This window comes from Pristiophorus japonicus, chromosome 7 (genome assembly GCF_044704955.1).
Source record: "Pristiophorus japonicus isolate sPriJap1 chromosome 7, sPriJap1.hap1, whole genome shotgun sequence".
Taxonomy (NCBI): Eukaryota; Metazoa; Chordata; class Chondrichthyes; family Pristiophoridae; genus Pristiophorus; species Pristiophorus japonicus.
In genome coordinates, this window is record NC_091983.1 from 251,754,455 (window position 1) to 251,770,857 (window position 16,403).

The following is a 16,403-nucleotide window of genomic DNA, read 5'->3' on the forward strand; positions in this document are numbered from 1 at the left end:
GAGGTGCAATGGAGCCAAAAATCCATCTCTTTGTGTTCTCCTCACAACTTGCTTTCCCACCTAACTTTGTATCGTCAGCCAATTTGGCAACAGTACACTCGGTCCCTTCATCCAAGTCATTAATAGATTTTAAATAGTCGAGGCCCCAGCACTGATCCCTGTGGCACCCCATTAGTTACAGTTTTCCAACCTGAAAATGACTCATTTATCCCGACGTTTTCTGTTAGTTAGCCAATCCTCTATCGATGCTAATATATTACCCCCAACAGCAGGAGTTATCATCTTGTGTAGTAACCTTTTATGTGGCATCTTATCGAATGCCTTTTGGAAATCCAAATACACGACAACTACTGGTTCTCCTTTATCCACCGTGCTCGTTACATCCTCAAAGAACTCTAAATAAATTTGTCAAACACGATTCCCCTTTAATAAAACTATGTTGACTCTGATTATGATTTTCTAAATGTCCTGATACTACTTCCTTAATAATGATTCCAGCATTTTCCCAATGCCAGATGTTGGGCTAACTGGCCGATAGTTTCCTGCTTTCTGTCTCCCTCCTTTCTTGAAGAGGAGCGTTACATCAGTGGTTTTCCAATACACTGGGACCTTTCCTGAATCTAGGGAATTTTGGAAGATTACAACCAATGCATTCACAATGCACAAGCAGATTAGAAAGTTAAATGCGTGGCTCAAAGAGTGGTGTGAGAGGCAGGGGTTTTGCTTCATGGGGCACTGACACCAGAACTGGGGAAACAGGGAGCTGTTCCGTTGGGACAGGCTCCACTTGAATCGGGTTGGAACCAGTGTCCTGGCGAATCGAATAACTAGGGCAGTAAGACAGGGCTTTAAACTAATGAAGGAGGATTCAAGAAAGAGTAAATTTAAAAGCACCAAGAGAAATGTCAAGGCTCTAGAGCAGAGTTTTGGGTAAAAATAAGCAGAGTGGGTGAGGAAACATAGAAAATAGGTGCAGGAGTAGGCCATTCTGCCCTTCGAGGCTGCACCACCATTCAATATGACCATGGCTGACCATGCAACTTTAGTACCCCATTCCTGCTTTCTCTCCATCGCCCTTTAGCTGTAAGGGCCACATCTAACTCCCTTTTGAATATATCTAACAAACTGGCCTCAACAACTTTGTGGTAGAGAATTCCACAGGTTCACAATTCTCTGAGTGAAGTTGTTTCTCCTCATCTCGGTTCTAAATGGCTTACTCCTTATCCTTAAGACTGTGACCCCTGGTTCTGGACTTCCCCAACATCGGAAACATTCTTCCTGCATCTAACCTGTCCAATCCAATCAGAATTTTATGTTTCTATGAGATCCCCTCTCATTCTTCTAAATTCTAGTGAATATAAGCCTAGTCGATCTAGTCTTTCTTCATATGTCAGTCCTGCCATCCCGGGAATCAGTCTGGTGAACCTTCGCTGCACTCCCTCAATAGCAAGAATGTCCTTCCTCAGATTAGGAGACCAAAACGGCACACAATATTCCAGGTGTGGCCTCACCAAGGCCCTGTACAACTCCCTGTAAGACCTCCCTGCTCCTATACTCAAATCCCCTCGCCATGAAGGCCAACATGCCATTTGCCTTCTTCACCGCCTGCTGTACTTGCATGCCAACTTTCAAAGACTGATGTACCATGACACCCAGGTCTCGTTGCACCTCCCCTTTTCCTAACCGGTCACCATTCAGATAATATTCTGCCTTCCTGTTTTTGCCACCAAAGTGGATAACCTCACATTTATCCACATTATACTGCATCTGCCATGCATTTGCCCACTCACCTAACCTGTCCAAGTCACCCTGCAGCTTCTTAGCATCCTCCTCACAGCTCACACCGCCACTCAGCTTAGTGTCATCTGCAAACTTGGAGATATCACATTCAATTGCTTCATCTAAATCATTAATGTATATTGTAAATAGCTGGGGTCCCAGCACTGAACATTGTGGTACCCCATTAGTCACTGCCTGCCATTCTGAAAAGGACCCTTTTATTCCTATTCTTTGCTTCCTAATTCCGACTGTTTGAAGGGACAGAGTGTAACAAAGGTAATAAGGCACCAGTAACTAAAGCGAAATCAGGGAAAAGTAGAAAAAAGTCAAAGCTAAAGGCACTATATCTGAATGCGCGAAACATTCACAACAAAATAGATGAATTAATAGCGCAGACAGAAATGAATAGGTTTGATCTAATAGCCATTACAGAGACGTGGTTGCAAAGTGAACAAGATTGGGAACTAAATATTCTAGGACACTTAATTTTTAGAAGAGATAGATAAAATGGAAAACGAGGATAATAAAGGGGAGAAAGGGTCTTCGCTCCGAAAATCAAGAAGTAGAATCAGTTTGGGTGAAGCTAAGAAACAGCAAGGGGCAGAAAACATTGGTGGAAGTTGTTTACAGGCCCTCAAACAGTAGTTGTAATTAGGGCAGAGTATAAATTAGAAACGCATGTAACAAGGGTAATAGAGTAATAATGGGGGACTTTAATTTACATATAGACTGGGCAAACTAAATATGCAGTAATAGTGTGGAGGACAAATTCATGGAATGTATACAAGATGGTTTTCTAGATCAGTATGTTGAGGAACGAACTAGGGAGCAGGCTATTTTAGGTCTAGTATTGTACAATGAGAAAGGGTTAATTAATAACCTTGTCGTAAAGGAGCCTTTAGGGAAGAGACCATAATATGATAGAATTTTCTGTTCAGTTTGAAAGTGATTTAGTTAAATCCCAAACTAGGGTCTTATATCGAAACAAAGCAAACTACATAGGTGTGAGGGGCGTTGGCTAAGGTAGATTGGGAAACTACATTAAAAGGTATGATGGTAGATAAACAATGGCTAGCATTTAAAGAATACATCATTTACAACAAATATACATTCCTTTAAGGCACAAAAACCCCACAGGAAAAGTGATCCAACCGTTGTTAACCAGAGAAGTCAGATAATATTAGATCAAAGGAAGAGGCTTATAATGTTGCCAAAAAAAAGACGTAAGCCTGAGGATTGGGAGGATTTTAGAATTCAGCGAAGGACCAAGAAATTGATAAAGAAAGGGAAATAGAATGAGAGTAAACTAGCGAGAGACATAAAAACAGACGGTAAAAGCCTCTATAGGTTTGTAAAAAGGAAAAGATTAGCAAAATTAAGTGTGGGTCCCTTGCAGGCTAAGACAGGCGAAATTCTAATGGGGAATAAGGAAGACAACACAAAAAACCTCCCAAAAGTAGTGGAGTCTAGCGAGAATGCTAAACTGAAAGAAATTAGTATTAATAAAAAAATTGTACTGGTAAAATCAATGAGACTGAAAGCCGATAAATCCCCTGGACCTGATGGCCTACATCCTAGGGTTTTGAAAGAGCTGGCTATAGAGATAGTGGATGCATTGGTTGTCATCTTCCAAAATTCCATAGATTCTAGACTGGTTCCCGCAGATTGGAAGGTAGCAAATCTAAACCCATATTTAAGAAAGGCGGTAGAGAGAAAACGAGTAACTACAGACCAGTTAGCCTGACATCAGTTGTAGGGAAATGCTAGAATCTATTCATTATAGGCAGTCCCTCAGAATCGAGGAGGATTTGCTTCCACTCTTAGCATGAGTCCTTAGATGGCTGTACAGTCCAATACGAGAACCACAGTCTCTGACACAGGTGGGACAGATAGTCGTTGAGGGAAAGGGTGGGCAGGGAGCCTGGTTTGCCACACACTCCTTCCGCTGCCTGCGCTTGATTTCTGCATGTTCTCGGCGACGATACAAGAGGAGCTCAGTGTCCTCCCGAATGCACTTTCTCCACTTAGGGTGGTCTATGGCCAGGGACTCCCAGGTATCAGTGGGGAAATCGCACTTTCAGGGAGGCTTTGAGGGTGTCCTTGTAACATTTCCTCTGCCCACCTTTAGCTCGTTTGCCGTGGACAAGTTCCGAGTAGAGCGCTTACTTTGGGAGTCTCGTGTCTGGCACGTGGCCTGCCCAGCGGAACTGATCAAGTGGTGAATCTATTAAGGACGTGGTGACAGGGCACTTAGAAAATAATAGGATTGGGCAGTCAACACGGATTTATGAAAGGGAAGGGAAATTATGTTTGACAAATCTGTTAAGTTTTTTGAGGTTGTAACTAGTACAATAGATAAGGGGGAACCAGTGGATGTAGTATACTTGGGTTTTCAGAAGGCTTTCGATAAGGTGCCACACGAGGTTGTTAAACAAAATTAGGGCTCATGGGATTGGGGGTAATATACTAGCATGGACTGAGGATTGGTTAACGGACAGAAAACAGAGAGTAGGAATAAACAGGTCATTTTCGGGTTGGCAGGTTGTAACTAGCAGGGTGCCGCAAGGATTGGTGCTTGGGCCCCAGCTATTCACAATCTATATCAATGATTTGGATGATACACATGTAATATATCCAAGTTTGCTGACGATACAAAGGTAGGTGGAAATGCAAGTTGTGAGGAAGTTGCAAAGTGGCTTCAAGGGGATATAAAGCTGGACAGGTTGAAGGGGTATCAGTGGGAGAGCACTTGGGTGCCAGTGACCATAATTCAGTTAGATTCAAGTTGGTTATGGATAAGGACAAGGATAAGCCTGGAATAAAAGTCCCAAATTGGGGAAAAGTTAACTTTGCTAAGTTGAGGAGTGATTTGGCCACGGTGGACTGGAAACAGCTACTTGTGGGTAAATCAGTGTCGGAACAGTGGGAGGCGTTCAAGGAGGAGATCCGGAAGGCTCAGGCCAAACATGTGCCCTTAAAGAAAAAGGGCAGGAACAACAATTCTAGAGCTCTCTGGATATCTAGGGACTTAGAGGAGGATAAAGAAATGCAGGAAAGTGGAGTTGAGGTAGAAGATCCGTCATGATCTTATTGAATGGCGGAGCAGGCTCAAGGGGCCGAATGGCCTACTCCTGCTCCGAATTCTTATGTTCTTATCTCTGCAGCAACTTATTTTAAAGACCCTAGGATGCAGGCTATCAGGTCCAGGGGACTTGTCAACCCTTAGTCCCATTAGTTTGCCTAGTACTTTTTCTCCAGCGATAATTATTTTCAAAATTTCGTTCCTCCCTTTTGCCCTCTGATTTTCTACTATTATTGGAATGCTTTTAGTGACTTCTCCCATGAAGAGAGATACAAAACATTTGTTCAAACTCTCTGCTATTTCCTTGTTTCCCAAGGCCACGTGTGTGCAGTCAATGGCTCCTTGAACCCTCGGGAAGCCTGCAATTCTGCCAAATCCAAATGCCCGCTCATTCTGGCTGTCCCTGCTCATTGGGAACTTTATGAAGTCCATTCTGCGGGCGTACAGAGCCTTTGTGACGTGCCGAATGCAGCTGAATTGGCACCAAAATCGCCTTCCCTCCCCCCTCCAGTTAAACATTTTTAGCTCCTCCCCGTCTCCATAGCTAATGTAAACCTTATGATACTATGATCACTGTTGCCTAAATGTTCACCGACTGACATTTGCTCCACTTGACCGACCTCATTCCTCAGAACCAGACCCGGCAATGCCTCCTCCCTCATCGGGCCGGAAACATACTGATCAAGAAAGTTCTCCTGAACACACCAGAAATTCTTCCCCTTCTCTAGACATACTTACTTGTTCCAATGACTTTTGGAGTTTTTGTAGAGTGCAGGGAACATTATAGGAAGGATCTTGGCAGCATTGTCACTGATCAAACTCATGATATATTCATTGTTCCAATAATACAGAGCTCGCTCCGCCACCTGAAACAGGACAACCACCATCAGTACAATAAAAGGACCTACTTACTACAAACATTTATTACACAGCGTGGACACAGGACTTCTCTCAACAAGTGGAGGGTTACTGAGATTTCTACATCAAGCGTTTTAGCTGAACGAAGGTCATGAAATGGGGAAGCATTAAAAAAAGGGGGCAGGCTGCAGGATGGTGTAATGGGTGCTGGATCAGACCAACAATCCCCACACACTACTCTGGTTCACAGCCACACTCTTCTGTGCAGGGTGGGAGTGAAGAGCTGCAGAATCACTGCACACTCGAATACTCACTCGTGCCTCGTTTCACTCGATCTGGTGGACTTGGAGAGAGAGCGGGGAGTACAAGAAACCCAAAAGCAGTAAAGAAAAAATAGGCCATTTCACCATCAAAAAGGAAATCCAAGAACAGAAGAGTTCCTGGGGATGCCGGACATTTACCTGAAAATGCGGACTAGAAACACATTTAGCGAGCTGTCGGAAAAGTGGCTCCATTACTTTCACAAACTCCGAGGGCTCGATAACGTCGAGAATTTCTTCCAGTTCATTCAAAAACATCACTTCCTTTGGACTGTGTGTTTTAGGCCAAAACTTGAGCAAACCTACGATCACCTGGAGCAGAAACACAGCAGATATGAGCCATCTCTGGATATTAGAGATAACAGACTGGAAACCCGAGATAGAGAGCGTGTGTCACAGAAAATACACAGCTAGTGGCTCAACATCGGGCAGAACCACATCAACAGGGACCCGCCATCAGTAACCCCCACCCCCCTCCCCATCACAGTCAGAACCACATCAACAGGGACCCGCCATCAGTAACCCCCACCCCCCTCCCCATCACAGTCAGAACCACATCAACAGGGACCCGCCATCAGTAACCCCTCCCCCCCCTCCCCATCACAGTCAGAACCACATCAACAGGGACCAGCCATCAGTAACCCCTACCCCCCTCCCCATCACAGTCAGAACCACATCAACAGGGACCCGCCATCAGTAACCCCTCCCCCCCCTCCCCATCACAGTCAGAACCACATCAACAGGGACCAGCCATCAGTAACCCCTACCCCCCTCCCCATCACAGTCAGAACCACATCAACAGGGACCCGCCATCAGTAACCCCTCCCCCCCCTCCCCATCACAGTCAGAACCACATCAACAGGGACCCGCCATCAGTAACCCCCACCCCCCTCCCCATCACAGTCAGAACCACAACAGGACGCACCATCCGTGACCCCACCCCCCCCCCCCATCACAGTCAGATCCACACCATCCATGACGCCCCCAATCACAGTTTGATAATTATAAATCAACCCACAGTCACACAGCACCAGCCATTGCCAATGAGGTGGGATTCCAGGGGTACCTTTATGCACCAGTAAATGTACAGCCATGCTGGTGGTAATTACAGGGGTGTGGAGAAGCAAGGCTGATGCCTCTCTCCACTCCCCACCCCAACATTCAGTCTGGGCTTCTGCATTAACTTTGGGAGAGCTATTGGGGTGACACTCATTAAATCAACCAGGGTAAGAGAGAATACTGCAAAAAGATTTTCTTTCAATGGGCAGCAACGTGGTGTTCACAAAACTCACAATCCTAAGGGTGCGAACAGTCTAATGTGGGAGGGAAAATGGAGAAACAGCTTAATTCAGATCTGAAGACAAGATAACCCAGTGGAAAAACACAACCAAAAAAAGCAAGCCAGCAAGTTTAGGAACGGTGGCGGAAGGCCTTGAAGATGGCAGTGATGGCTCAGTACTCACCGGCTCTGTAAGGCTGCTGTCTTTCTCGAGGAACTGCACCACACAGTAGGCCAGCTGCAGAGACAGAAAGGAGACCATGGTCCTCAAGTACACACATTTACCACCCCTCAAGCGATACCTACTATAAACAACCTGAAGGCTGAGTAGTGCAGCACATTCGTGACTGGCCTTTCAATTCTGGGAACAAGCTTCAAATCCAGTTCAGACTGATGGGGTGAAACAACAGCGTGCATTGAAAAAGTGCTTTTAATGCAGTAAAACATCTCAAAGCACTTCCAGGGATGGATCAAACCAATTTTGTCACAAGGAGATATTAGGACAAACTTGGTCAAAGAGTTAGGTTTTAAGGAGTGGCAGAGAGGCTTAGGGATGGAATGCCAGAGCTTAGGGTCCAGCCAGCTGAAGGCACAGCCACCATTGGTGGAGCCATTATAATCAGGCTAGAATTGGAGGAGCGTCGAGATCTCAGAGACTTGCACCCTCGCTATCTGATATACCACATCCCTACTCCAGCAAGAGATTAGCTGGCATTAAGAGTTATACGATTGACACCAAACTTATGGAAACAAGGTATGTTGCAGGATTTTCAGAACTTGCCCATAACCATTTCTTGGTAATGGCAAAGCAGGGCAATAAAGTAGACTGACAAAATGACGAGACAGTCACTCTCCCTTCTCCCTACCCAGGTGGTGACTTTCCACTACAAGTACCGAAGGCACAAGAGGGTAGAATGTTTGAGCAAAACTGAAGCAGGCAACGAAAAAAAAACTAAATCTTGGGAATCAGACAGGAAATGCTGGAAATACACAATAGGTCCAACTAGTAGCATCTGAAAGGAGAACAAAAGCCAACGTTTTGGGTCAAGGTCCCTCGGAAGGATGACGCCTTGAAACACCTACCCCTCCCACTCTCTTCACATCTCAAAACACTTGCTGCTTATTACCAACCATTCTGGACTTTAAAACACAGAAAAATTGAACGGCAGTCCCATTCAGCGTGAGCTGATTCGACTGTCCAGAGTTATTTTACGCAGCCAGTTTTATACTCGGAACTAAAAGCAGAATGCAGCCTCTGATATGTACATGCAGGGAGCGACGTGTAAAACTCAGCTACTTAATAAGGAACAGCACAAAGTTGAGGTGAGGCACTGAACCAAAAGGAGAGGACATGCTCTCAGAATCTCATAGCAGCTAGATGATGAATGCGGGGCCCAGACTGTTCTGTACTGCTGCTCTAGGAAAAACCAGGAGTGTGACAGACAAGATGTTGCTTGGGTTCCAGTGAAAGTCTGCAAACCAATTGCATCGCGTTTAATATTCACTTTATATTATGGGATCGCATACTCGCTGCTCAAGGTACCAAAACCCCCTTCGTGCAAAGTGTTTGGCCGGCATTTCCAGCTGGACGGATCCGCATTCAACCTAATGTCACAATCCAGTTCCATAATATTGAAGCATGTGTTGCAGGATTGAATCTCTACTGGCAGTGAGTGTAAAGGTGAAACATTCCTTACCTGTGGGTGGTAGACACTCAGACTCTTCACCTTATGCAATGGCAGTAATACTCTGATCAGGAACATTTTATGCTCTTCTTTCAAAGGTAATGCAAACCCATTGATTATACTGGACAAGGAAAGAGGAGAGTGCAGAGAAATTAAACCCCGACAATTAACTGGAGCTGCCGATAAATTATTCAGAGTTTGACATTACAGTAATATTCTGAAATCTTTTGCAGATTACAGGGATTGCTAGACAAAGAATGACCACAGTCCATCTAGTTCGCCTTCTGCTATCCTGGTAGTGGCACGATACAACGATAATGGATTTGAAGGCTAACAATAACAATTCATCACTATCACAGACCCAGAAATGGAAAATCCCAGTGGCAGAGAGCTGTAGGAACATTAGGTCCAAAGTCACCTGTTCCTTCTAGGCTCGCTACACTTACCACGTCATATCAATATATAAACCGCCCACAGAACACAAAAGACCTAACAAATAACAAGGTAAAGAAGTTAAACTTTTCTTTTGGTGTTCCACATGGTAACTTCCCCATTTCTCCCAAAGATGCTGACTCTCATTCACGATTGCCAACAGCTTTCTGCTACTTCACCCAAATAACTTTTCATGTGAGCCCAGAGAGTGTCAGTAGCAACCTGACGAAGGGTCACAGGCCTGAAACATTAACTCTCTTTCTCTTTCCACAGATGCTGCCTGACCTGCTGAGTATTTCCAGCATTTTCAGTTCTTATACCACCACCTTCAAGTTCCCCAACAGGTACGGGAGCATGGTGGCTATAATACTGGACTAGTAATGCAGAGGCCTGGGCTACTGATTCAGAGACACGTTCAAATCCAACCACGGCAGCTGTGGAATTTAAATTCAGTTAAATCAAATCAATCTGGTAATGGTGACCATCAGGTTGTTGTAAAAACCCAGCTAGTTCATTAATGTCCTTACCCGGTCTGACCTGTGTGTGATTCCAGCACCCTTAACTGGACTCTTAACTGCCCTCTGAAATGTTGTACAAGGGCAATTAGGGATGGGCAATAAATGCTGGCTTTGCCAGCGACGCCCACATCCCAGGAACAAATTTTTTAAAAATCACATCATTTTGACATGGACTGACACAGTCCTTCATCGCGGGGTCAAAATCCTTGAACTCCTCATCTAATAACACGGAGTATCTTCACCACTCGGACTGCAGTGGTTCAAGAAACACTCTCAAGGGCAACTCGGGATGGGCAATAAATTCTAGCCTTGCGAGCGACATCTGGAGAATTAATGTTCAATTTTTTTTTAAATAAAAAGGTGCAGTTTTTCAGATGACTGCCTGTTTAAGTGGATATGAAAATCCACGGCACTTTTTGAAGAGTCGGAGAGTTCTCCCAGTGTCCTGGCCAACATTTATCCCTCAATCAATACCACTAAAAACAGATTCACTCAAATATTTATTTACTGCATTGTGTGTAAAATGGCTGCAGCATTTGCCAACAAAACATCGAGTCCAATTTTAAAACGTTATTGTTGTCTGTGAAATGCTGTGAGAGTTCAGAGGACACAAAAGGCACAATATGTTGCAATTTCTTGCTTTTACAAAGCAGGAACCAGTCTCAACCGTGCAATCAGGAGAATGCATGGATCTGTGCAGAGTTAGCTGGTCTCAGCGGGGACAATATTTGGCTGTAGCGTGCCCAAGTTAGACCAGTCAAATAACCAGCCAGCATTCCTGCCCCTGTTTATGACCACCACTACTGAAAAGCACTTGCATGGACAGGATCGGGCTCAGCTAATGATACCCCCTCCCATGGTTGAATAACCTACTCACACTTGACTAGACTTTGGCACTTGGGTGCAGTACCAAGGAGCAACCACTGAACCATATCACACCCCACTCCCCATCTCCAGGTCGAGGAGAAGAGGAAAGCAGCTGGGAGGGCAACAAGCCACTTCAGAGAGTTACCTTCTAGCAGCAGACGTAGAAGAGCAATTGGCAGACTCCTTTGAACGGATTGCCTGCCTCAACCAGAATGGCTTTACTGTCGAGGTGACACCTGTAATAAAAAGCTCTTCAAAATGCTGTTGTACCCTATTATCAATGCCAGGTAAGAACATGCAAGAGAAGACCCTCCTTCACCAACACCATAATGTCTAATACAATATAGTAACAAGACAGAAGACAAAGCACTTAACATAACATAAGAAATAGGAGCAGGGATTGACCATACAGCCCCTCGAGCCTGCTCTGCCATTTAATAAGATTATGGCTGATCTGATCACGGACTCAGCTCCACTTCTCTGCCCTCTCCCCATAACCTCTTATCAGTTAAGAAACTGTCTATCTCTGTCTTAAACTTATTCAATGTCCCGGCTTCCACAGTTCTCCGAGGCAGCGAATTCTACAGATTTACAACCCTCAGAAGAAATTCCTCCTCATAGTTTTAAATGGGTGGCCCCTTATTCTAAGATTATGTCCTCTAGTTCTAGTCTCCCCCATCAGTGGAACATCTTCTCTGCATCCACCTTGTCAAGCCCCCTCATAATTTTATACGTTTCGATAAGATCACCTCTCATTCTTCTGAATTCCAATGAGTAGAGGCCCAACCTACTCAACCTTTCCTCATAAGTCAACCTCCTCATCTCCAGAATAAACCTAGTGAACCTTCTCTGAACTGCCTCCAAAGCGTCTCAAATATGGAAACCAAAACTGTATGCAGTATTCCAGGTGTGGCCTCACCAATACCATTGGCATTCCTGATCACTTGCTGCACCTGCATACAAACCTCGTGTTTCATGCTCAAGTACCCCCAGGTCCCATATTATTGCAGCTTTTCTCCATTTAAATAATAACTTGCTCTTTGATTTTTTTCTGCCAAAGTGCATGCCCTCACACTTTCCAACATTATACTCCATCTGCCAAATTTTTGCCCACTCACTTAGCCTGTCTATGTCCTTTTGCAGGTTTTTTGTGTCCTCACACATTGCTTTTCCTCCCATCTTTGTATCCTCAGCAAACATGGCTACGTTACACTCAGCCCCTTCTTCCAAGTCATTAATATAGATTGTAAATAGTTGGGGTCCCAGCATTGATCCCTGTGGCACCCACTAGTTACTGGTCGCCAACCAGAGAATGAAGGCGGTCATTCGTCCCATCATGCCTGTGCCGGCTTTTTGAAACAGCTATCCGATTAATCCCATTCTCTTGCTCTTTTCCCCACAGCCTTGTAAATTTTTTCTCCTTCTAGTAGGGTCAGCTGTGGCTCAGTGGGTAGCACACTCGCCTTAGTCAGAAGGTTGAGGGTTCAAATTCCACTCCAGGGACTTGAGCACATAAATCTAGGCCGACACTCAAGTGCAGTACCGAGGGAGTACTGCACTGTCGGAGGTGCCGTCCTTCGGATGAGACATTAAACCGAGGTCCTATCTGCTCTCTCAGGTGGACGTAAAAGATCCCATGGCACTATTCAAAGAAGAGCAGGGAAATTGTGTGTGTCCTGGCCAATATTTATCCCCGAATCAACATAACAAAAGAAACTTTATCTGGTTATCACATCGCTGTTTGTAGGAGTTTGCTGTGTGCAAACTGGCTGCTGCGTTTCCCACATTACAACAGTGACTGCACTCCAAATGTACACGTACTTCATTGGCTGTAAAGCACTTTGAGGCGCCCGATGGTCGTGAAAGCCACTATATAAATGTAAGTCTTTCTTTCTTTTAGTATTTATCTAATTCTCTATCAAAACCCATCAAAATTTTGAACACCTCTATCTAATCTCTCCTTAACTTCTCTGCTCCAAGGAGAACCACCCCAGCTTCTCCACTTAACTGAAGTCCCTCACCCTAGTACCATTCTAGTAAATCTCCTCTGTAGCTTCATCCTTCCTAAAATGTGGTTCCCAGAATTGGCCACAATACTCCAGCTGAGGCCCCAGCAGTGTTTAATAAAGATGTAGCAATAACCTCCTTGCTTTTGTACTCTATGCCTCTATTTATAAAGCCAATGATCCTGTCTGCCTTTTTAATAGCCTTCTCAACTTATCCTGCCACCGTCAAAGAATTGCGTACATATACCTACCATCAGATCTCTCTCTTCCTGCACCCCCGTTAAAATTGTACCATTTTGTTTATATTGCCTCTCATTATTCCTACCAAAATGAATCATTTTACATTTTTCTGCATTAAATTTCATTGGCCAGGTGTCTGTCCAGGTCACCATTCTGTCCATATCCTCCTGAAGTCTGTTATGAGCCTCCTCACTGTTTACGACATTGCCGAGTTTTGCATCATCTGCATACTTTGTAATTGTGTCCTGCATACCCAAGCTCAGGTCATTAACATACATCAGAAAGAGCAATGGTGCTAATCCCGAATCCTGAGGAACACCATTATACACATCCCTTCAGTCGGAAAACAACTGCTCACCACCACTATGCTTTCTTAGACAATTTTATATCCATGCTGCCACAGCCCCTTTAATCCCATGGGCTTCCATTTTGCCAACAAGTCTATTATGTGGTACTTTGTCAAACGCATTTTGAAAGTCCATATACACATCATCATCAACCGCACTACCCTCATCCATCATCTGTTACTTCATCAAAGAACTTCTTTAACCCATCCACACTGTATTGCCGTTCTCAGTCCTGAAGTCAGGACAATACTCAGCAGTTAAGAAGTGCTTTTCCACAGGGATGGAGAGGAAGTCATGGGGCAGGATTACTCACTAATCTTTTGTCAAGGTCGCCAACCCCCAGACACTGCTTTATTTAAGGGTCACTTCCAAGGAGGCTCCAACATACTGACATGGAGGGGTGGAACACAAGTTTGCCCTAGATCACCCTGTGAATACCATTACTACCCTGGAGAGCAAGAAAAGCAGTGGCTGTGGTCTGGGATCCAGTCAGGGAACATGTGGCTGGGGTCTGGGATCCAGTCAGGGAACGTGTGGCTAGGGTCCGGGGTCCAGTCAGGGACACGAGGAACGTGTGGCTGGGGTCCGGGGTCCAGTCAGGGACACGAGGAACGTGTGGCTGGGGTCTGGGGTCCAGTCAGGGACACGGGGAACGTAGGGCTGGGGTCTGGAGTCCAGTCAGGGAACGTGTGGCTGGGGTCCGGGTCCAGTCAGGGACACGGGGAACGTGGGGCTGGGGTCTGGAGTCCAGTCAGGGACACGGGGAACGTGGGGCTGGGGTCCGGGTCCAGTCAGGGACACGGGGAACGTGGGGCTGGGGTCTGGAGTCCAGTCAGGGAACGTGTGGCTGGGGTCCGGGGTCCAGTCAGGGACACGGGGAACGTGTGGCTGGGGTCTGGGGTCCAGTCAGGGACACGGGGAACGTGGGGCTGGGGTCCGGGATCCAGTCAGGGAACGTGTGGCTGGGGTCTGGGGTCCAGTCAGTGACACGGGGAACGTGGGGCTGGGGTCCGGGATCCAGTCAGGGAACGTGTGGCTGGGGTCTGGGGTCCAGTCAGTGACACGGGGAACGTGGGGCTGGGATCCAGTCAGGGAACGTGTGGCTGGGGTCTGGGGTCCAGTCAGGGACACGGGGAATGTGTGGCTGGGGTCTGGGATCCAGTCAGGGACACGGGGAACGTGTGGCTGGGGTCCGGGGTCTGGGGTCCAGTCAGGGACACAGGGAACGTGTGACTGGGGTCTGGCACATCGAACATTGAGTCTTCCAAAAACCACAGAAGATGGTAGGGGAGGGAGCACAGCCTCAGGAAGGGCCAACATGGGCTGCTTCGAGTGGTCAGTTTCATAGCAATATAGAGGTTGACTGTTAACCCCTGGCTCAGGAATATGAGGAGGCAATGAGAGCAAGAAAAGAGACAAACATTTTTAAAATGGTAGGGAAGCGATTGAAGATGTAAAAGAGTGAAGTGAGCAAACCACTAAATAAACCTGGTTATAGTCTCCCAAGCACAAACTCCTTGAATATTTATTGCATTCAGGTCCCCCACGAAGTCTGTTAATGACTGTGCTGAGGTTTCCAGTATCTATACACAATGTACATATCAGCAGGTTAACAACCAACTTCAGTCAAGAATTCCCCTTCAGAGGCTGCTCACATGAATTAAAAGTCTGGCTCCTCTACTACCAACGAACCTTGGCTGGAATCCACAAAAATTCCACTTTTACTTCACATGCTTTTGTTTAGTTGCATTATGTAGAGGGAACTTAGCGAGTATTAACTTGAACCAACTGCCTTCTAGCCTATTATTCACCACTACTTCACCAGCTCACACACCAGGTTACTTATGGTGTCCCAACAAGAGCTATCGCAAATCAAAATTAATTTATTATACATGTACAGTTCTTAAATCTCCTGAAAATCATTGTTTTCCTTATGTTTCTGCAAAGCTTCTTAGGACATTCTAGATGACCAATTCTACATAGATACAAAACAACTCCGTACACTGGACACAGCCCTAGGATATCACTGCAGGAGTTCCTCAGCAGTGTCCTAGGCCCAACCATCTCCAGCTGCTTCATCAATGACCTTCCCTCCATCATCAGGTCAGAAGTGGGGATGTTCTCTTATGACTGCAGTGTTCAGTTTCATTCGAAACATCCAAGATAATGAAGCAGTCCATACCGAATGCAGTAAGACCCGGACAACATTCAGACTTGGGCTGATAAGTGGCAAGTAATATTTGCACCACACAAGCGCCAAGCAATGGCTACCTCAAGTGGACCAGTCATATAAATACTGTGGCTACAAGAGGTCAGAGGCTGGGTATTCTGCGGCGAGTGTCTCACCTCCTGACTCCCCAAAGTCTTTCCACCATCTACAAGGCACAAGTCAGGAGGAGTGTGATGGAATACTCTCCACTTGCCTGGATAGGTCAAGCTGTAATAAATACTCAAGAAGCTTGACACTACCAACGACAAAAGAATACTTCACTAGAGTGCTGCCCTATCACCCCAGGAGCTGCCTACGGCTCCACCATCCCAGGAGCAGCCCACCCCTCTCTGCCCATGGTTCCACCATCCCAGGAGTAGCCCAACCCGTGGGCCATGGATCCACCATCCCAGGAGCGACCCACCCCTCTCTGCCCATGGTTCCAACATCCCAGGAGCTACCCAACCTGTGGGCCATGGTTCAACCATCTCAGGAGCTACCCAACCTGTGGGCCATGGTTCCACCATCCCAGGAGCTACCCAATCCGTGGGCCATGGTTCAACCATCCCAGGAGCGGCCCAACCCATGGACCATGGTTCCACCATCCCAGGAGTGGCCCAACTCGTGGGCCACAGTTTCACCACCCCAGGAGCGGCCCAACCTGTGGGCCATGGTTCAACCATCCCAGGAGTGGCCCAACTCGTGGGCCACAGTTTCACCACCCCAGGAGCGGCCCAACCCATGGACCATGGTTCCACCATCCCAGGAGCTACCCAACCCG

At 46.1% G+C, this 16,403-nt stretch overlaps 1 protein-coding gene across 1 annotated transcript in view; it reads right to left on the reverse strand.

Annotated features, from left to right (window-relative positions):
• LOC139267501 (serine/threonine-protein phosphatase 2A 56 kDa regulatory subunit delta isoform) overlaps nucleotides 1–16,403 on the reverse strand; it is a 130,856-nt gene that overhangs the window by 45,330 nt on the left and 69,123 nt on the right. The window contains exons 7-10 of the mRNA XM_070885902.1: nucleotides 9,016–9,124; nucleotides 7,503–7,556; nucleotides 6,181–6,351; nucleotides 5,600–5,727 (exon numbers count right to left, since the gene is read on the reverse strand). Of these exons, the coding sequence (XP_070742003.1) occupies nucleotides 5,600–5,727; nucleotides 6,181–6,351; nucleotides 7,503–7,556; nucleotides 9,016–9,124 (462 nt within the window). The remainder of the gene's footprint in view (nucleotides 1–5,599; nucleotides 5,728–6,180; nucleotides 6,352–7,502; nucleotides 7,557–9,015; nucleotides 9,125–16,403) is intronic.